At 41.6% G+C, this 22,781-nt stretch overlaps 1 protein-coding gene across 5 annotated transcripts; it reads right to left on the reverse strand.

The window, feature by feature from the left end:
* Positions 1-6,960: 6,960 nt before the first annotated feature.
* Positions 6,961-22,561, reverse strand: LOC100704026 (butyrophilin-like protein 2). Of its 5 annotated transcripts, none has more exons than XR_003217357.1 (7): positions 22,458-22,561; positions 18,842-19,192; positions 16,017-16,349; positions 15,798-15,911; positions 13,663-13,995; positions 13,443-13,585; positions 12,883-13,290 (listed from the first exon to the last, which is right to left on the reverse strand). XR_003217357.1 is itself a non-coding variant. In XM_019357149.2 (6 exons), exons 1-6 carry the CDS (start codon positions 22,492-22,494, stop codon positions 7,068-7,070), a joined length of 1,215 nt encoding a protein of 404 aa, XP_019212694.1. In that variant the 5' UTR covers positions 22,495-22,561; the 3' UTR covers positions 6,961-7,067. The 5 variants fall into 5 exon arrangements, 3 of the variants coding, with proteins under 3 accessions (XP_019212694.1, XP_019212693.1, XP_019212692.1); XR_002061522.2 differs by having other exon boundaries at positions 13,443-13,596; XM_019357149.2 differs by lacking the exons at positions 12,883-13,290; positions 13,443-13,585 and adding an exon at positions 6,961-7,114.
* Between the last annotated feature and the right edge of the window lie 220 nt (positions 22,562-22,781).

Genomic DNA, 22,781 nt, shown 5'->3' on the forward strand with positions numbered 1-22,781 from the left:
AGTCATGGTTTCAGAGACGCTGTAGAAAGTCAGAATACCTGCTCTGTGATCCAGGTACACTCCTACTCTGGAGGACCGAGGACCTGAGAGGTCAGTTTGGACTTTGTTGTGTCGAAATTTAAAACTTCCTGTGAACCAATGTAATGCCCAAGATTTGTCATTGTTTCCAAATAAACATTCATCGATGCTCCCTGCTCTGCTGATATTCTTGTATGCGACTGCTACGCAAACTCCTCCCCCTCTCCACTCGACCTCCCACTAACAACGTCCAGTCAGACTCTCTCTACTCAGGACCTGATGACATCCAGTGAATCTGTCTGGATGATAAGAGTAAGACTGTTGTTCTTTTATTCTTGTTACTTTTCTGTTCCCCTCAGATAATAACAGATGTCTGTTTGCTGTGTTTGGATCCAGTGTGATGTCACATGAACATTTTAAGAATCCAGCTCTGGTCTTTGGCTCTGGTCGTGACAGTAAAACATCCTCTTCAGTGACTGTCAGTGAGATGTTTGTCCGTTCCTCTCTCAGAATGTCCTGTAGTTTATCTCTGGTCTCTGACACAGCTGCTGTCACATCCTCAAAGTACCTCAGAGGACGAATATTGATGCTGGATGAGTGTGTAGACTCACTGAGTGCTGACAGTGAGGGGTAGTTGTGTAGAAACTGGTTGTGATCCTCTGTGTGTGAGAGCTGCTCCAGCTCGCCATCTTTCCTCTTCAGCTCAGCGATCTCCTGCTCCAGCTTCCCCTTTTTATTTACTGCTCACATCAACTTTTAAGCTTGTTAACACTTTCTTCTATATAAATAAACTTCACTTTAGAAATGTCAGAGTTCTCATTGAAGTTAACAAACAGTCCTTCAGTTTCAGTCAATGCAAGAGGTTAATGATCCTAAACATACAGATAAGGCAGCCGCTGACATGATGCTTATGTTGCATTTAAGTTTATGTTCATTTCAATTGTTTCTCTCCCTCAAGCACCATCAGAGGTAAGAGGGTGCAGCAGGTGTAGTAGTTGGTATATGAGACAGTAAACAAATTAAAGAGTTTTCAAACACATTCATCTCCACAAAAATGTGATAAATGTTTGACAGGAATAAAAAGAAACTCTGATCCTTCTTTAAAAGTATTTTTCTGTTATTATGGTCGAGTTGATCACACAAAATCATCTTGAGCAGGGACGTGGCTAAATACAGGTATGTGAGAACCAGTAAATATTAAGGTCTCCACTGACTGACTGCAGCATTGTACGTGTGACCTGGAGATACTGGATATTAGAGCTTGGTGGTCTGTAACAGCAGCCCACTAGTACAGGTTTCACAGGAGGAAGCTGGACCTGTAACCACAGAACTTCCAGTTGGACCAACAGTCACAGCAAGAATCAGCATCTGCACATTTATCATCAAGAGCAGCAGGGGGCGCTGTTACACACAGAGGCAGGTTCTCTCCCAAATTTGTCCAGAACAAGAGCTGAGCAGCTTTTTCTGTGAGTCAAAGTATTTCTAACAAAATACAGCAGATCACAGAGCCTGTGTCAGCTCAGCTATCAGAATCAAACAGTGAAGCTGACCTGTGTAAGTCAGCAGGTCAGACAGTATGTTAATGAGGGGAAATCTACAAACCAGTAATGAACTTTTCATAAACCACATTTAATACAAATCTATGATACGTCCATAAGTCTGCACCGTCTGAAACCTCCTCACATTTCAGCCCTCATTTCTCATCATATTGTAATCTACAGTTATTTATGGTTCAATGAGTTTTGCTTGGAGTTTCCAGCTTTTGAGAGAATTATTTACATCACTGAAGTATTTATGATTCCCCTGGTATAAAAAAAAGCTTCACAGTAAAATCTCATCTTTCTAACATTCACACTGAAACATGTTTACTAAACTGCATGATAAACACAGCTGAACACAACGTCCCCAGAAACATGTTTTATTATCAGAAACAGACAAAAAGAATCAGCTTTCCTGACCTACAGTTTGATGGTTCAAAAGCACGAAGGACAAAAAATGTAAAGAATTCAAATGTAAGAAATCTGTCCTCTCCTCATCCTCCCCACCACCCTCAGGGTGACCTTCATACACACACACACACACACACACACACACACACACACACACACACACACCACACACACACACAGAATCATGGCTGCACTCTCAGGATGGCATTTTGTTTATCTTATTTGATAAACATTTCCTTCCCCTTCATTCTCATTGGCCTCGTGGGTGGATCATGTTTGCAGGCCTTCCCAACAACTAAAAAGATAATGCAGCAGTGCTGCTCGAGGTCGTTCCCAGATGAAACAGTCTTCTTATCATCCAGGAGGAAGGAGGAACCACAGAAGGAGAGAATCTCACATTGAAGCTGAACCTGTGACCAGACTGGACTCTCACAGACACATTCATGTTGTTGTTTACAGCTGTCTGCCAGCAGGAACACACACTGTGATGAGACTATAAAACTCTTTCTGGTGTTTATCTGTGTGCGTCCACCTGTTCTCCACTGTGTACAGTGTGTAAATGTTGTGATTGTAACTCTCCACCTGCAGTAAAGACTGCAGCTGTTGTAGCAGAGACATCCTGTTTCCACTGCAGTTAGCTCTGAGCTACATGTTACTGCTGGTTTCTTCAGGTGAGTCACAAGGAACTGTGACCAAGTGGTCGGCGGGGCTAGATGAAAACTAATAAAAACGACAACCCCACTTTTCAGTTATTTATTTGTAAAAAATGTTTGGAATCATGTATGATTTTCGTTACACTTCTCACGTGTACACCACTTTGTGTTGGTCTTTCACGTGGAATTCCGATAAAACTGATTCATGTTTGTGGCTGTAATGTGACAAAATGTGGGAAAGTTCAAGGGGGTCGAATACTTTTGCAAGCCACAGTATGTTATTAAACACTTTGGTCAGAGCGGTTTCAGTGCTGTGGTTCTGTCTAAAACCTGACTGGAAGGCATCATAGCAGTTATTCTGTTTTAAGAAGTAATTGAGCTGTTGAGAAACTGCTTTTTCAATGATCTTACTTAAAAATGGGAGATTTGAGATCGGCCTGTAGTTGTTCATTTGTGTCTTGTCAAGATTGTCCTTTTTCAGTATAGGTTTAATTACAGCAGTTTTTAGATGTTCTGGAAACACACCTGACATTAAAGAAAAGTTGACGATCTGTAACAGGTCTGACTCCAAAGTCTTTGAGACCTTTTTGAAAAAACTTGTTGGCAGGACATCTAAACAGCAAGAGGAGGAGTTCAGTTGACCTAAGATGTCCTCCAGGTCTTTGCTGTTAATAGGGTGAAACTGTTTGATGGTGTTTAAACAGTTTTTCGGTGGACACAGTACATATCCTGGATCTGCTGTTGATGTACCAATTGCTTGTCTAATCTTTTGGATTTTGTCTGTAAAGAATTTGGCAAAGTCATTGCAGGCCATGGTCGAATGAAGTTCAGCTGCCACTGACACAGGAGGGTTTGTTAGCCTGTCAACTGTAGAGAATAAGACCCGAGCATTATGACTGTTTTTGGTGATGATGTCAGAGAAGTAGGACCTCCTTGCACTCCTCAGTTGTAAATTATAATTGTGAAGTTTCTCTTTATAGGTGTCATAATGAACCTGGAGGTTTGTTTTTCTCCATCTGCGCTCAGCTTTCCTACACTCTCTTTTTTCATTTTTCACCAGTGTGGAGTTTCTCCATGGAGACTTCTTCCTTCCAGAGATAACCTTCACCTTAATGGGAGCAATAGTGTCCATTACATTTAACATTTTAGCATTGAAGCTAGTGACGAGCTCATTGACTGAACCTCTGGACAGGCCAGGTGTTAAGGGGAAGACCTGGTTAAAGATCTCACTACTGATTTCAGTTATACACCGTTTTGTGATCACTGCTGTTGATATATTTGTGTGGGCTGAAATTTTACTTTCAAAGAAAACACAGTAATGATCAGACAGGCCCACATCAGACACAGTAACCTTTGAAATGCTCAGGCCCTTGGAGATCAGTAGGTCAAGAGTGTGTCCTCTATTATGTGTGGCCTCTGTTACATGCTGAGTCAGCCCAAAGTTGCCCAGAGTGCTACTCAGGTCTTTAGTCCCTTTGTCCTGAGGGTTGTCCACATGGATGTTAAAATCCCCAACAATAATTACACAGTCGAAATCCCGCAACCCCTCCTCCTCTCCTGCTCACCCTGGCCTCACTAATAAAACTGTAGTTAGGAGGGGTCGTCTCGATGAGAACAGCTCCACTGTTACTTTGGTCCAACCAAGTTTCAGTTAAAAACATAAAATCAAGGCTGTGCTCAGTGATTAAATCATTAATTAAAAATGTTTTCCCAGCTAAAGATCTAACGTTTAGTAAAGCCAACTTAAGTGTTTTAGAGGTATTATTTGCCCCCTCGTGTTTGGGAGCAGTCTGTGGCACACAAGGTATGTTTACTATATTTAAAGATCTCTTAGAGTGCAGCTCTCTGTGTTTTGACCAGGCCACATGTCTCCTTCTGTCACCTAAAAGTACAGAAATTTTAAAACCTTCTAGTAAACAGGGTCCCAGCTTCTCCTGGGAAAAGTCACCACTGCCATAATCCTCACAGCCTGGACCCTCCACACATCACACATCAGACTGCGGACACAGAGCATGAAGGTGGTAAGGAGGAACTAAGGTGGGCGGGGCTGGGCAATGTAGCTTTGATTGCTCTGTTGAGGGCGGGGCTCGATGGCGAACCTTTGGCCAATCTGGTGGGGGGTTTATGGAGGAAAAAAAGGGATTGGGCCGGGGGGTAGATCTGAGCCCAGCATTGACCCGCTCCATCATCTCCTCAGTGAATTTCAGGTGTGGGGAGGAGGGAGAAAGGGAGGGGGATGAGGGTGATGGCCTGTCAGGGGTTTGGGGGACTGGGGAAGGTCGTGGTCCCTGGTCCTGGTTGTTGGTGTTGTTGAAAGAGTTGGAGGCAAATAGGGATCCCGCTTCTTGCCTCAGATGTCTCTCCTTTCTGAGGCTCTTCCCAGGTGGGGGCAGATGGAGCTCCTCCTCAAGGTTTCTGCTGGGCTTTGTCTGTTCTTGGAGTACTGTTTGTTCCGCTTTGTGAGATAACTCCTCGTTTATCTCAGCCTTGGCACCAAGCACAGATGGATGACGTATGGAATAAAACAAGTTGGAGGTGAACAGTTTCACCCCTGACTTGTTAAAATTAAATCCATTTGCTTTAAACAGATGCCTGCATTCCCAAAAAATATTAAAATTGTTGATAAAATGCACTGAGTGGTCAGCACCAATGTTCCCCCTAAGATGCGCACTGCTGGCACGGTCTCTGCGCACAGAAAATCTGCGTTGCACACAAAAAAAACATCTAACCTGAATTGAAATTAAAATTAATACTTTAACAATTCTGTTTTGCAGTGTTAGTCAGTAAGTGACTGGCTGCTCCTGTATGGGATTAGAACGATGCTACCTTATCCCATAGTCCAGCCAATAATGCGATTCACATTTGTATATACGCAGCCAATCAACGTGGTTGACAGGTTATGACAGCGTCCTTATGTGCCAACACCGGAGTTTTAGCAAAGCAGCGTGGCTGATGTGGAGTGAAGCCACGTTAATGACAACGTGTACAACCATTGGAGATGTGAGCGGGACAGACGGAACGATTGACGGGAAAAGTGTGGATCTTTATACCAGTTTTTAAATGGTGTTGATAGGCCACGTAAAACCAGAGTTGTGATTAAAAAAAAATATGCAATGTTTGGTTTTCTTCTTGAATACTACCGTTGTTTATATTTACTGCGGAAAGAAACGGTAAAAACGGCGTTTTATAAGAAAAAAAGGCTCGAAAGCAAAGCACTCTCCGCCTGTGAGCAAAAACAAACCCCCACCCCCGTCTCCCTTTCCTATTCGTCCAAAAAAGTACCATGTCGACCAATCAAAAAATGATATGGCAACGTGGCATCTAGTTGTTAAGAAACGGGGGGAAGTTTTAGGAGTGACAGCGTGTTTTGAGATGTGAGAGATTTGAGACGTTTAGCGCACATCTTGTGTAGTTAGTGTGTAGTGTGGTCAGTTGTGTAGTTTTGTTGTGTGTGTCAGAACAATGAGGCGACTGCTGAATGTTACAGGTGTTACAAGAGTGAAACATCTCCTGTTGTCAGGCCTGCAGGTATCAGGCTGTTGTTCTCCTTTATCTCATAGTGGACAGAAATTATTTCTTGGAGTGGCACAAATAATTTGTGTGGCATCAGATTTGATGCAGAACAGCTGATTGTTCTGTAAATAGTTTGAAATGTTTATTTAAAAATGCTTTGGCTGCATTAAAAAAATAGCTGCAAAAAACTTTGTTGTTTGCCAAACTGAGTTACTTTTTTTGAAGAAGTAACTATATAATTAATTGCCCAACATTGGTCATTATATACTGTATTTTACAGACAGAGTTACAGACTCTCTCCCAAACCACAGACTCATAATACAAGTCAGAGCTTTATAAAAAAAAAAAAAGAAAGAAAGTTGTGTTTTCCAAATTGGAGTTCAAGTTATTTTTACTTCCAATAGTGTTAACATACTACACAGGTCATGAACAAGATTTGTTTTAAATTTTCATTGTAAGTGGGCTAAAGCAGTTAATTACAAGACGGGTGGTGGGGGGTGCACCACATCTGAACACCAACACGAAGAAACTGGACTTATAATGGAAGTATAATCTGTGTTTCTGTATTACAATGAGTGGGTTCAACACAAAGGAAAGGAGCGGACTATAACTTCAGGGTGGACCTAATGCAAAAACAACAAACAAAAGGATATATCCTTGAGGATATAAAAAAGGTAGTCCACCCCTACATGCTCCTGTGTAAAACGAGCATCCGTACACTGCTGGTTGGGATGGGCCGAGGATGAATGCCTGGCCGGGCTGTAGATGGTGGAGTCATCAAATATGTTGTCTCCATGTAGTTAGCCAATCTGCAGGTACCGTCTCCGGGATCCACCAATGATGGAGAGGCACCTGCACACTTAAATTTGCACATGAGAGACAACATTACGACAGCAGTCGTAACACTGACTGATCAGCCGTCAGAGGAGTCGGATCAATGGAGCTGCTTCTGGTCCTGATGTCCCCTGTTTGATCCTGGACCTGAACTCTCCCTGCAGAGGAGACACAAGACATTCAGACACAATCACACAAGCCAACAAAACAAACAGACAAACCAACCTTTGACTTTGAGCTTCACAGTTTTCTTTCTGATGAAGGTTTCCTTACTCCAGACAAACACTTGTACTCTCCACTGTCTCTCTCTGTGGGCTGTTTCAGGTCAGACTGGCCTTCTGGAACGGCTCATAATGTTCCCATATTACTTGAATTTCCCCAGACAGGTTTTTTGTTATTTTGAAGGGCAGCTGGACTTACTTTTCCCCCTCCTCCACCTCCACCTTCACTGGAATCAAGAAAGAACAACAATCTACACCACCTCCAGTTAGACTTTAGATGTAGTGCTTCTGCTGGATTATGGAATCCTGACGTTGAAGCTGCTCGATGTCGTCCTCCTGCCTCCAGCTCACAACCCTGACCCAGTTTCCAGGATTCCATGCCAGAGTAAACATGGCTGCTAAGCAACAGCTGAGCGGGAGGGGTCTCTCTCTCTCACACACACACACACACACACACACACGCACACACACACACACGCACACACACACACACACAGAAATATGGCTGCAGTCTCAGGATGGCGTCTTGTTTGTCTGTGTTGATAAACATTTCTTTCCCCGTAGTGAGTGGATCCTGTTTGGAGGCCTTTCCAACATCTAAACAGGATAATGCAGCAGTGCTGACTGAGGTTGTTCCCAGGTGAAACAGTGAAGTGGTCTTCTTATCATCCAGGAGGAAGGAGGAACCACAGAAGGAGAGCATTGAAGCTAAATCTGTGAGTAGACTGGCCTCTCACAGAGAAATTCATGTTATGAGACAGCAGTAACACACGATGTGATAAAACTATGAAAGTGTGTGAATGATACTCTGATACTCCCTTTTTGATGTTTGTAATATGAAGGGTGCATTAAAGTAGACTATATGACATCAAACCACACGCAAGCATGTCCGTTATAAATGAAACCCCACTTTAGTGACTGATTAGTTCCAAAACCATAAAAGAAAATAAGTAAAATGAATAACGTTTGTTGAGCAATGATAAAGTATTGAACGTCAACTGAAATCAAATAATTAAATAATATTGTAGGCCCACATACACTCTCACCAACACAAACCCACCTTAACTGCAACAGTCTTTCTGTTAACAAATACCTCGTTGCAGGCCTGAGTCGTGGCTCGGGTGCGTTGAGACCTAAAACAACATGGCTGCTTCACTTGTTGCCAAGCAGTAAAATAAAAAGCATGTGCAAACAATAGTACTCACGCCTCTAGGCAGTTCAAGGGGATAGCGGGGGAAACTGGGTCAAGGCCACCATCTCCTTACAAATATTCATTAGATTAACCACACTTATACAGACTGTATATAACAACCAACTCTCCAGCCATGTTGATGGATTGCCTATATTGGCTGGAAATATTCATTTCCAGAGAAAAGACACAGACAGAAGATGCTTACAGGATGTGATGTGACAACACTAATGAACTATTGATGTGTCATATTTGTCCAAGGCGTATTTCATTGTTATGGAAAAAGAGAATATTAAAATCATGATGACCAATTGGAGTGGTGATTTCTATGACTTTGTGTATATCATTTGGAATTTTGTACAAATGTAGGCCAATAATGAATATATGATATCATTTCATTCTTTTCAAAGGTTTATTTGCATGACGCACAAACAGACACAACTGAAAGGTACAAATGTATTGTACATGAAACAAATTCAAACGTGGTGCAGATGTGTGTCGCAAGTTGATCTGGCTGTAGGCTGTGGCACTTGGCCAGAGGTGGTGCTGGTTGATTTGAGTCCATGTTAGTGCACACAAAGTAAACTGCACTCTTTAGTTGTGAAGCAAAAACGCTGAAATCGGAGAAATAAAATGAAAATGAAAATGAGAAAAGTGTCCTGCTTCAGGAACAGATATTAACGCTTACAGAACATTGTTGTACAATTGTTTACTGCCTTCAAAAAAAGAAACAATCAAAGAATGAAGTTTCAACTAAATATCTATATTTAGAATATGTCTACTATTTCATGCATTTGTTAATTCAAGGCTGGACTACTGTAATTCATTATTGTCATTCTTCTAATTATTTTCTTTGTATATTATATTGGGATGTCCTAAAAACTCCCTGAAAAGCCATTGGTTGACCCACAACACTGCAGTGAGAGTACTGACAGTGATTTTAAAGAGAGAGCATGAAGTGGCTGCTTTGTTTCTCCAGTGTATTGATCTCAACACTCCTGCATAGCATACACTACGTTTGTTCACTTTTTTCCAGCCTCCTTAGACTACCATGGCCTGGATGACTGAGAACCCACACAGACAGAGTTTGAAGCATCTTGAGAGGACAGTTGTTGTAATTCAGGGGTTTATAAACAAAACTGAACTAAAGAAATCTAGAAAGTCACGGCAGCTGTCTGGGTTCTGACTTACTGTCATTATCAGCATGCCTAAAAGCAATACCATCAGCATCAACATCACATGTGAAAATAATGTTCAGTGAATCCAAATCAGCCCCACTGAAAGCTGCTGATGATCACACGACCTCAGATAAGCTGCTTCCTCCAAACAAACTGAATCACTTAGTGGATTTGTTACATCAGTCATGTTGAACATTAACAGCTTACAGGGCTCTAGAGTGCGACCAAATTTTTCAATGGTGCGACTAAAAAAAATCTTTGGTTGCACCAGTGCGAAAAAAAAAATCTCTGCAACTCTCCGTGTGGTCAACAACAGACACACATTATGCCCTATCGTGGACTAAACCAATCAAAGAGTCAGGGGCGGGACCTCTCTGAGTGGCCGTGGTCCAGTTGAAAGTGCAGTTGGAGAGAGGGAGGTGAGTAATAAAGCGATATCGATTCATTAAATCCTGAATTGACTTTTAAATATAACTGTTTTGCCAAAAACGCCAGATTCTCAGATTAAAGCTCACAAAACTATTTCAACAACCACCAAACAGTAAATGAGAGCAGGTACACGAATTCCACACAAAGACGTAAACACAGATCCGACGCATCAAAATCAGCTTTGTCTTTCTCGGTCAAAGGAGCTTGGAAAGAAAAGCGTCTGGACTTCTTTAAGTTGCTTGAAGACGTTTCACCTCTCATCCGAGAAGCTTCTTCAGTTCTTTGTATTTCTCGGCTTTTTCACCCGACGGCCCGTAGACGGACACGCTGTCGGAGCTCAGCGATTCTGCTGCTTTTTTGTTAAGGCCTGATCCGTCTGAAATTCGAAGTGCTCTGACACGATGCCATCAATCTTTGAATGCTGAAAAAGCAGCAGTGTATCCAGAAAACACATATGCTGCAATAAATGCACTGCACAAGTGTCCCCTCTCCCCACTGCCTTTCAAAAGCAGGCAACAGCAAACAGGATGTCAGAGGTTAAGTTTAACATTTTCTACAATATTGACAAAACACTTTAAGCACAAGATGGTCAGTCAATAATTTAGAAATGAATATTGTCTGTATGGACTGCAACTTCCCCCCAAAAAATGTGCACATGTAAAACTGCGGTTTAAGCGATGCGGTTGAAAAATTTGAGTGCGCCTAACTTTTGTGCTGTTAGGAAGAAGAAAATGGAACAAAACTCTCTGAGAACAGAATCAGAGCCTGAAGTGAGACACTTTTCCCATGATTCACATCCAAACTTCTTCAGGAGATTCAAACTGGGTCAGACTTTCTGCTGGACTCTTACACATATTCAGAGCTAATTATATGAGGCCGTCTGCTCCATCTGAGCTTTGTGGGACACTAAAGGGTTTGATGGTTAGCGTTTACTGGCAACGTTTTGTTGCTGATTCTTTAAATTGTTCCTTAAAGGTTCCTCTATATTTTCACAGGCAGATCACCATTACAGACATTCAGCTTTCTTCTTCTAGAAAAAGAAGAAAGCACAAACTGTGGTGGAATTAACAACATCTGCAGACACAGTTAGCTGTAACCAACGCCTTTATTATCATGTGCATGGGAGAGCAAACAGATGGTTAACACAGTCATGCAAGCTCTGAGCTCTCAAGGCATGGCAGCACCTGCTTATCCTTTCATAACAACTACTTCCTCTTGCCAGGCTCTGTGGTCTTCACTCCAGCATGTTTTAAAGAGATATCACAGTTCAATTCAATTTCAATTCAATTTTATTTATATAGCGCCAAATCACAACAAAAGTCGCCTCAAGGCGCTTTATATTGTACAGTAGATAGCACAATAATAAATACAGAGAAAAACCCAACAATCATATGACCCCCTATGAGCAAGCACTTTGGCGACAGTGGGAAGGAAAAACTCCCTTTTAACAGGAAGAAACCTCACAGCGTTACTGGAGGCCAAGGTAATGCCATCCAGAGTAAGAATCTGGTTAGATACCATATTTCTAAGATTTTCAGGGCCGAGTACAATAACCTCAGTTTTATCTGAATTAAGAAGCAGAAAGTTAGCGGCCATCCAGGTCTTTATGTCTTTAAGACATTCCTGCAGTTTAACTAATCGGTGTGTGTTACCTGGCTTCATGGATAGATAGAGCTGCGTGTCATCTGCATAGCAGTGAAAATTTATGCTATGTCTTCTAATGATGCTGCCTAAGGGAAGCATGTATAATGTAAATAGAATTGGTCCTAGCACTGAACCCTGTGGAACACCATAATTGACCTTAGTGTGTGAAGAGGACTCTCCATTTACATGTACAAATTGGAGTCTATTAGATAGATATGATACAAACCACTGCAGCGCAGTACCTGTAATACCTACAGCATGTTCTAATCACTCTAATAGGATATTATGGTCAACAGTATCGAACGCAGCACTGAGGTCTAGCAGGACAACCACAGAGATGAGTCCACTGTCAGAGGCCATAAGAAGATCATTTGTAACCTTCACTAAAGCTGTTTCTGTGCTGTGATGAGCTCTGAAACCTGACTGAAACTCTTCAAATAAGCCATTCCTCTGCAGATGATCTGTTAGCTGTTTGACAACTACTCTTTCAAGTATTTTTGATATGAAAGGAAGGTTGGAGATTGGCCTATAATTAGCTAAGACTGCTGGGTCTAGAGATGGCTTTTTGAGTAAAGGTTTAACTACAGCCAGCTTGAAGGCCTGTGGTACATAGCCGATTATTAGAGATAGGTTGATCACATTTAAGATTGAAGAATTAATTAATGGCAGGACTTCTTTGAGCAGTTTTGTAGGAATGGGGTCTAAAAGACACGTTGATGGTTTGGAGGAAGTAATTATTGAAGTTAACTCAGAAAGATCAATTGGAGAAAAAGAGTCTAACTTAACATCAATGGTACTAAAAGTAGCTGTAGATAATATTACATCTGTGAGATGATTATTGGTCATTTTTTTCTCTAATGATAAAAATTTTGTTTAGAAGTTCATGAAGTCATTACTAGTTAACGTTAAAGGGATTGTTGGCTCAGTAGAGCTCTGACTCTGACCTCTGACAGTTTCCGTTTTCTTCAGCTGTCGAGGTCAAAATAAGTTCAGCTAGCTCTAAACATGAGCACTTTAAATGAGAATAACAGAAATCTTCCATTACAAAACCAACATAACTTTTATGTGATGTTCTGACTTTCTCTTTAAAATTATCATAAATATTAGAGACTAACTTATAAAACTTTTATATATTAAAAAAAATAACTGTTTGTCGACCTTTGCTGAAGCAGCAGGAACCCTGGTGTCATCAAACACATCAGGAGCAGCTGCTCCATCACAAACACCACAGAAGAAGAAAAACACTGCATCAGATTAAAGGTCAGCCAGATGATTTTATTTTGTGTGTTAACAGATAATAATCAGTCTAAAAACAGAAGATGGAAACCAATTGGGCTCAAGCTAGGCTGCTCTTTTCCATGTGTAGTCCCTGTGCAGCTCACATGACTCTGTCTAACAGTCCAGTGAAGAAAGACGAGTAAAGCAGAAGCTTTGTTTAAAGCTGATAATTAAAGTCCAGACAGGGATAAAGATGGTGAGACAGAGACGAGGAATATGGGAACAGAAAGCACAACAGCTGATCCGACAAAGTCCAGGATAGATTTGCTGACAGGATGCAGACAGATCAGGAAACAGGATGGGTGGAGGGGGCTGCACCACATATGAACACCAACACCAGGAAACTGGACTTAAAAGTAGAAACTGTGTTTCTGTAGTACAACGCTGACACAGCAAAACCCCAAAATGCAGATAAAGTTTAAAGGTCAGAGTGACGGAGGTTGAACTCATCGAACAATAATTATTATAATAGTAATTTAGATTAAATCCAAATTTACAATAAAAAATGCAAAATAAGTGAGAACAAAAATCATTACCATGGTCATGTGATCATGCTGATTGGCTGACATCACTGATCAACAATCAAAGAACACACAGATCAAACTGATTGATCAGCTATCAGAGTCATCGGATCAATGGCGCTGCTGCTGTTCCTGATGTCCCCTGTTTGATCCTGGACCTGAACTCTCCCTGCAGAGGAGACACAAGACAGTCAGACACACACACACAAGCCAATAAACAAACAGACAAACCAACCTTTGACTTTGAGCTTCACAGTTTTCTTTCTGATGAAGGTTCCCTTCCTCCAGACCAAACACTTGTACTCTCCACTGTCTCTCTCTGTGGGCTGTTTCAGGGTCAGACTGAAGTCTCCAGTTTTCAGCAGGTCTTTGTTCATCACAGTTCGGCCTCTGTAAACCTCGTGCTGTTCTTCATATTGGTTTGGGCCGTTTGTAAACACATGGGCCTTCTGGAACGGCTCATAACGTTCCCATATCACTTGAATTTCCCCCGACAGGTTTTTTGTGGTTTTGAAGGGCAGCTGGACAGACTCCGCCCCCTCCTCCACCTCCACCTTTACCATAAAAACTGAAAGAACAACAAGCAGACAGCAGCAAATTTTCAGAGGTGTAGAGAAATGCTGAAGGACAGAAGCAAATCAGAGCAGAAGGACCAGTAACATCACTCTTTAACAGGATGGGGTTTATAAGGTACCGTGGAAATGCCCATTGAGATTTGGGATTCTGATTCATGATGGAGAACCACCTCTTCACCCGATCACCTTCTCACCCCGAGGAGCAGCTCAGAGTTTTCATTGTGTATGAAGAGGACACCATTTACTACTTCCTTCATTTCAGCTGAGTTCCTCTGTGTGAAAGCACTATTTCGTTTAATTCAGCATCACTTAGGAACTGAAGCAGGCTGGATGTTGACACGTCTGACTAGAGGACAGCTGAACATCAGGACTGAACTAAAACATCCCAAACTCTGAAACCTCCCAGAGACATTTCTCTGCATTATCAGTTTAATCAAGAACGAAAGTCGGAGGTTCGAAGACGATCAGATACCGTCGTAGTTCCGACCATAAACGATGCCAACTAGCGATCCGGCGGCGTTATTCCCATGACCCGCCAGGCAGCGTCCGGGAAACCAAAGTCTTTGGGTTCCGGGGGGAGTATGGTTGCAAAGCTGAAACTTAAAGGAATTGACGGAAGGGCACCACCAGGAGTGGAGCCTGCGGCTTAACATGATGGATACACGGTATCTTTTTGTGGTGTTTACACTTATTTGTGAAGTTATGTCAAATAATCTCTATGGATTTGTGAAAATTGTGTTTATCTTAAATGAAGAGGCTTCAGTATATTTCAGTTAAGCTATCCTGTGACTCCAACTGTTCAGCTGATCTTCTTAGTTTAATCCACTCGCACAAGCTGAGTATTCAGTGAACCTCAGGTGGGTGATGTTTGCACCTGGCAGTTAATATTTGTATGTTCTGTATCTCTTTGTGCTTTGTCTGCATCATTTTTCTGTTTTAAAGACTTGTTGGAGTCTTGAAACACTTCCATTTTCATTAAGCAATTCTTTATAAAGCCAAAGTAGTTCTCACTTTAGATCATCTAGATTCTAGAACAAAAGACATTAACTATTAACTGCCTGAATTAACCATGATATAAAATATGAAATAAGTACTAACGAAACATTTATTAAAGCAAACGAATGTGCTTCTAAATACTTTGTTCATCAGACGTATAAAACAGACATATTAATCAAGATTATACACTTATATCTATTTATAAACCAAACACTAAAGATGAGTATTGCTTTATAAATGATTAATTAAGCACTCACTACCTTACTAATGCTGCAGACATGTTGGATGAAGAGCAGAAGAACAGACAGACTGAGCCTCCACAGTCGGCCATGTCTCACACACATCAGCACAGAAACCATGAAGATCTCATGTGTCTGCTCTGAACATCTGAAGCTCTCCACCACATGACTGAGCACAACTCAAGGAGGAACATTTACTGAAGCTGCTGCAACATTTACTGTCAGCACATGTTTCCATGTCAGCCTGCTGTTTACCACCACAGAAGAAGAACAGCTTGCACACATGCAGCCTCTGTGTCAGATCAATGCAGTGAAGCACACACACTGTTTAGTAAAGTCATGTTGTGGAGCTGTTTCACTGATCAATGACTGAGTCTGAAGGAGGTTTTCTGACTTCTGGAACAAACCTGGAAGTTTCTCTTCAGCTCTCTGTATCAGCTGTTTGTAACTCTCAACTCTTTCAGCTTCTGGAACAAGTTTGTGTGAGCCACAGTCAAGGAGCCACCAGAGGACACCTGCTGACCACCGGCATTATGGGTAGTGTAGTAGGAGACACTCACGTGATATGAAATAGTGCCGGAAATGAAATAAAAGAGCTCCAGAAACGACTACAACAAGGACCAGGACAACACCCAAGAAAACCAGGAGAGCTGTGGCCCAGGATGGAAACCGTTCTGTGTAAAAAATACAAAACAAAAAAACAAACAAAAATAACATCAGCTTTAAACTCTGATCTCAATATCGTGCACGGACCACTGGTCTTTAGCTACATCTCTGACCTTTGACCTGCAGCACTACTTTCTGCTTCTGGATGTCTTTGTCCCTGTAGATGGTGCAGATGTATCCTCCACTGTCTCTCTCTGTGGGGTATTCCAGGGTCAGACTGAGGTCTCCAGTTCTCAGCAGGTCTTTGTTCATCTTTGTGCGACCACAGTAAAGGTCGTCCTGGTTCTTAAGTTGGTCACTTCCATTTGAATATCCATGGACCATCCTGGTTTCTCTGTTCAATCTCATCCACTCCACACTTGTGTTTTTAGGTAGGTCATGTTTAGTTTTGCAGGGCAGGATGACAGACTCTGATCCTTCAATAACCTTCACCTTCAGTTCCTGGTCTGAAAGGACAGTAAACCAAAGAATTAAAATTGCATCTGGAAAATATTCCCAGCACTTCACATGTCCACATTTTTTCATTCCAACATTCAATGAAGAATAACAATAATGTGTGTTCACAAACTATGTTCAGTGCTTTGTTGAAGCAACTTTGGCAGCAAGTACAGCCTTGAGTCTTTCTCAGTATGATACTACAAGACTGGCACCTATTTTTAGGCATTTTGTCTTTGCAGTCGGACATTTTCTAATGTCTGCAGAGATGTTTGATTGGGTTCTTGTCTGGACCACTCAAAAACATTGGTAAAGTGGTCCCTAAAAGCTGTGTTGTTAACTTGGCTCTATGTTTAGGATTGTTTTCCTGTTGGATGATAAACCTTCACCCAGTCTAAGGTCCAGAGCACTCTGGAAGAGATTATTATCAAGAAGGTCTCTGTACATTGGTGCATTCTTCTAGTTCCTTCCACTGAAAAAATATCCCTCAGCATGATGCTGCCACCACCATGTTTAACTGTAGGGAGAGTATTGACCAGGTGACCAGTGGTGCCTGGTTTTCTCAAGACATGACACTTGGCATTCAGGCCAAAGAGTTCAACATTGGTTTCATCAGACCAGAGAATTTTCTTTCTGATGATCTGAGTCCTTCGGGGGCTTTTTGGCAAACTCGAGGTAGCCTGTCATGTGCAGCTTCAGTCTGGCTGCTCTACCATACAGCCCTGATTGGTGGCTCTCCTTCTGGAAAGTTCTCCTCTCTCCACTGAGAAAAACTGGAGCTATGTTAGAGTGTCCACATCACTCAGGACCCTGTCATGGTCCTGTTACATCAACACCCTGGTTAAGAAAGCCCATCAGCGTCTGTTCTTCCTCAAAAGACTTAGAGACTTCCATCTGCCACTGAAGGTGCTCAAGAACTTTTACTCCTGCACCATCGAGAGCATCCTGACGGGAAACATCTGCACCTGGTTTGGGAACGGCACCAAGCAGGACAGACGAGATCTGCAAAGAGTGGTGCGCTCGGCCGAACGCATCATTCAATCAGAGCTCCCTGACCTGCTGTCCATCTACACCAAGCGGTCCAAGTCCAAAGCTAGGAAGATTATGATGGACCTCTCCCATCCCAACAATGGACTCTTCTCACTGTTGAGGTCTGGGAAGCGCTTCCGCTCCCTTAAGGCCAAAACAGAGAGAATGAGGAGGAGCTTCTTCCCCCAGGCTATTCGGGCCCTGAACCAGGTGTAGGACTGGACTCTCCCACACACATCACCACACGCACTCTGGTTTTCTTTATGCACGCTTCCTATAATTTATAATCTCTTTCTGCTATTTGAACATTTTTACTGTAAATTTCTAAGTTAAATCTGTAAATTTTGTAATAACCTGTAAATTGTAAATACTGTAAAACCACTATCATTTAATGGTCGGGCATTGCATTGCACAGCTACAAGCATTTCACCTCATGTCATACTGTGTATGGTTGTGTGTGTGACAAATAAAATTTGAATTTGAAGAATGACCATAAGGTTTTTGGTCATCCTCCTGACCAAGGTCCTTCTACCCCAGTCACTAAGATTTGCTGGGTGGCAAACTCTAGGAAGAGTCCTGGTGGGTGTTCTTCCATTTACAGATGACGGAGGCCACCGTGCTCATTGGGACCGATCCCCAGATCGGATACAACTCATACTGTCTCAGAGGTCTGCAGACAATTCTTTAGACCTCAAGGCTCAATTAGATTCTGACATGTACTGTCAACTATGGGACCTTATACAGACAGGTGTGTGCCTGTCCAAATCATGTCCAATCATCTGAATCTACCACAGATTGATTCCAGTCAAGAAACATCTGACAGATTATGAGAGTAAACAAGATTCAGCGGAGTTCAATTTTTAGTGTCCTGGCAAAGGCTGGGAGTACTTATGTACATCTGTGGATTTTTGGCTGTTACATAACAAAATGTAGAACAAATGAAGGACTGAGAGTATTTTCTGGATGTTCTGTGACTAAAGAAGCAGATTCAGTCACACTGATTTTAATCATAGAATCAACCTGATCTGAGATCTGAGCATCTGTGTTACTGACCTCTGACTCTGTTGCCAGTAAAAATAAATACCAATAATCAAGTCATTAAAATCTCTATTCTGCATGAAGAATATCAGGATGGACTGTGAGCCAAAACTGTGCCAGGACTTCACAGGACTACTTTTAGTAATTACACATAAATAACAGAACATTTTGTGTCATTGTCTGTCCTATTGGGCCTGTGATCTGATGGTTTTCCTGCACATGTAAGAATGTCTGGATCAAATCATCCAGATTTAGCAGATACACCAAAAATTGTACAAATAAGATTCAATTTTCACATTTTGTGATGTATCCAGACTGGTTGAATCTTGAAAACATCGCTGCTATTTTATCAGGTTTTTCAGTACTAGAAAGATCTTTTCTGTTACTCTTTAGTTTGACCTCTGACCTTCGTAATCACAGGTGTTGGGTTTCTTACCTTTGACATGCAGCTGTATGTCTGTCACTTTCAGTTCCTCCCTTTCATTTCCAATGGAGCAGGTGTAGTTGCCGCTATCAGTCATTTGGGGGTTTCTCAGAGTGAGGCTGAAGTCTAAAGTGTCCAGAGCATTGAGCCTCATTGATGTGCGCCCTCTGTAATGCTGGTTTTGCCCTTTAAGATCATCCGTTTCCTCTCGACGTAGGTGGACAGATTTGGGGTTGAGATCATTGCGAGTCCACAGCACTGTGGGATTGTCCTCAGGTATAAAACCTGAGTACTTGCAAAGCAACGGGACAGATATTTCCCCCTCATACACCTCCACCAATGGAGCCAGGGCATGCTGGGAAACTGGAAGGAGACACAAGCACACACAACAAAAACACGTGTTATGTATATGCAGCGGATTTTTTCCTTGGGTCCATATGACGTGGTTTCATAAAGTTGCAGAATATGTAATGTCAGTCCCAGCCATGTTTTCTTCAAAAATGGCATTACGTTCCCCGAAAAGGGTGCAGGGGATGAGGGAAAGTAAGAGAAAGTGCCTGGGTCAGATAAAGGAGAACGGGAGGCCAAAAGGGTTCAATTAAATGGTTTTATTAAAGTTTCTATTAATAACTCGACTAAAAGAGACAGACAAGCCGCTATCACCATTTAAAGAAACAAACAAAAACTCATCGGTCAGTAAACTGAAAAGTAAGTAAAAAAAGGATAGTAAACACTTCTCTCGACTGAGCAGGAGCAAACAACCACCAAACACACACAGCTCACTGGTCACGTGTTGTTAATTTTTTTTCATAAACATGAGAAAAGTCATACATAAAGACTTTTAAACACAATGCTGAAATAGCCAAAAAAGTACAATACTAAAATAAAGTGGGACGGCAAACTCATTAAACTAAATGGATTATCAGAGGAAGCTAATGTGCTGGTCATCAGAAATATGGTGGATCTTGAAAAATATCAGTCAGCAACATGATCTGGACTCTAAACAAGGTATCAAACAATTATATTTTGTTTTGTGTAAAAATGGTACAATAATTTGTACATTTGAAAGTTTTATCTTGTTAGTTTGTAGTAAGAGTGTAACAAGCTAGTTTATGATGTTACGATGTTATTTAGCAAATACAATATATTGTGCTTTCAGTTTTACGATAGTCAAAGAGAAGGCAATGGTCAGAGGCCATTCTACAGGGCCTACAGGGAGGAGGTCAGCGCCCTGACCCACTGGTGTCAAGACAACCATCTCACCCTCAACGTCGCAAAGACAAAGGAGCTGATAGTGGACTTCCGGAGGTGCAGAGGAGTACACACCCCCATCACCATCAACGGCGCTGCTGTGGAGAGAGTGAGCAGCTTCCGCTTCCTTGGTGTACATCTGGCTGAGGATCTTACGTGGTCAGTACACATAAACAAAACAGTGAAGAAGGCGCAGCAGCGCCTCTTCTTTCTCAGGAGACTGAAAAGATTCGGCATGAGCCCCCGCATCCTCAGGACCTTCTATCGCTGTGCCATTGAGAGCATCCTCACTGGATGCATCACCACCTGGTACGGCAACAGCACCGCTTACAACCGCAAAGCTCTCCAGAGAGTGGTGCGGTGCTCTGAACGGATAATTGGAGGTGAGCTTCCCTCCCTCCAAGACATCTACAGGAAGCGGTGCCTGAGGAAAGCGGGGAGGATCATCAAGGACTCCAGTCACCCCAGCCACAAACTGTTCAGACTACTTCCATCAGGAAGGAGGTTCTGCAGCATCCGGTCCCGTACCAGCAGACTGAGAGACAGCTTTTTCCATCAGGCCATCAGACTGCTGAACACGTCATAGACACCTCACCCTCACTACTGGAACTTCAACATTATGCACTCCATACTGTATATAAATGCCACTGTTTTGCACATACCAACCTCTGTATATTTTATATATCTTATTTTATTGTTTACTTTATTTCATTTGTAAAACATGTATATACACACTATATACACACACACACACGTAGAAAAACATATTTAGTACACACGTTCAGTAATGTATATACCTTTATATATTGTACATATATTTATTACTTTTTAGATTAGCCATTTTTATATTTTGCTTGTTTTACGTTATTGTATTTTTGCACAACTCTGTTGCTTGTGAAGCTCGCACACAAGAATTTCACTCACATGTACTGTACCAGTGTACCTGCACATGTGACGTGACAATAAAAGTGATTTGATTTGATTTTTTTTTTCTTCAATAAATCAGCGCAAAAAGGGAAATAATTCTGATTATTGGAACACGGACAGTAAGTGGACTTCTCATTAGTGACCATCTTACAGTTTTACAGTCAATGGTAGCAATTACAAGATTAATAATTTGTTTCAGAGGAAACAATAAATGATTTTAAAACGGTTAAGTAAAACAGAACTGGGTGAAATACATCAGAAACAAGATGTCAGTGCATATGATGAGTTTTATTAAAAAAGTGTACTAAACAGAAATTTCTTAAGACAGAAAACTAAAGAAGCTAAAATTATTTATAAAATATATAAAATAAGTTGATTAATATACTAAGATGTAGTAAGAAGGAATACTATAAGAAACTATTAGATAATAATAAAATAAAATAATATATGAAATACTGAACAGTGTTATAAAACATGAGGCTAGAATAAACAACTACATTTTAATATGAACATTGTTCACTGAACTGTAGCTGGAATTACAAACTTGTAAATCCAGAGATGACAGTGATAACAGAGGAGCTCTCTCTGTAACACATGCTGTTAGTTTGTCATCCATTCGTTTCCGCTTATCTTTTTCAGGGTCGCGGGGGGCGCTGGAGCCTATCCCAGCTGTCATAGGGCGAGAGGCGGGGTACAGCCTGGACAGGTCGCCAGTCTGTCGCAGGGCCAACACACAGGGACAGACAACCATTCGCACTCACATTCACTCCCGCATTCACACCTAGTGACAATTTGGATTATCCAATTAACCTATCCCCACAAGCTGCATGTCTTTGGACGGTGGGAGGAAGCCGGAGTACCCGGAGGGAACCCACGCAAACACGGGGAGAACATGCAAACTCCACACAGAAAGACCCCGGCCTGATGTTGGAATTGAACTCAGGACCTTCTTGCTGTGCGGCAACAGTGCTGCTTCTGTCATTTAGTCTTTGCTCCTTCCTTTTATTTACATCAGATCAGTGAGTTTGTAATCACCCAAAAAGCCGGAAACTCATTGGACAAGATCATTTTAACTTCCATTAACTTCACTGTGGTGATAATACTTTAACTGATGATGCACATCTACAACTTTTAAAAGAAACTGGAGGAATCAGCCGAAGGTACTAAAGCTTCTCACTAAACATGGTTAAAAACCTTAAAACAACCAAACAAAAGAAATGGAAGCATTAAAATATAAAACAAAGCTTACACTTGTAGAAAACCTCACGTGAGTGAGAAGCAGAGACCTGATTTAAAGTCCTTTGCTGTGCGTTGCAGTGATCTGCAGTTAAGTCACTGTGTTCAACATCCAGCTGATATTTACATCCAGTAAACTCATGTTACAGACTTTATGTTGTCTAAAAGCACAAACAGCTGTGTCGTTGTGTTTGCATTCAAAGAGCGCTCTTACCGAGTACGAAGAGCAGGAGTGGCAGCAACATCTTCATCTCCAGTTAAAGTCCTGATAACAACTATACACAGCTGCTGCTGCACTAAAAGTTTTGTCCTCTTAAGTTAGACACAGGAACCCTGATAATTTCCTGTTGATCCTTCAAAATAAACCTTTTTTTTTTTTTTACAGCAAATGACTTTCACAATTAAACTCAGAGGAGAAACAGCCGTCTACACAGCTGACCGTGCACTGATTTTAGTAACATGTGTTTGCTGCTTTGTGCTAATATTCTGCTGTCACTTGAAACTTAAATTTAGAAATTAAAAATTATATTTTAAAATG

This window comes from Oreochromis niloticus, linkage group LG3 (assembly GCF_001858045.2).
Source record: "Oreochromis niloticus isolate F11D_XX linkage group LG3, O_niloticus_UMD_NMBU, whole genome shotgun sequence".
NCBI lineage: Eukaryota > Metazoa > Chordata > Actinopteri > Cichliformes > Cichlidae > Oreochromis > Oreochromis niloticus.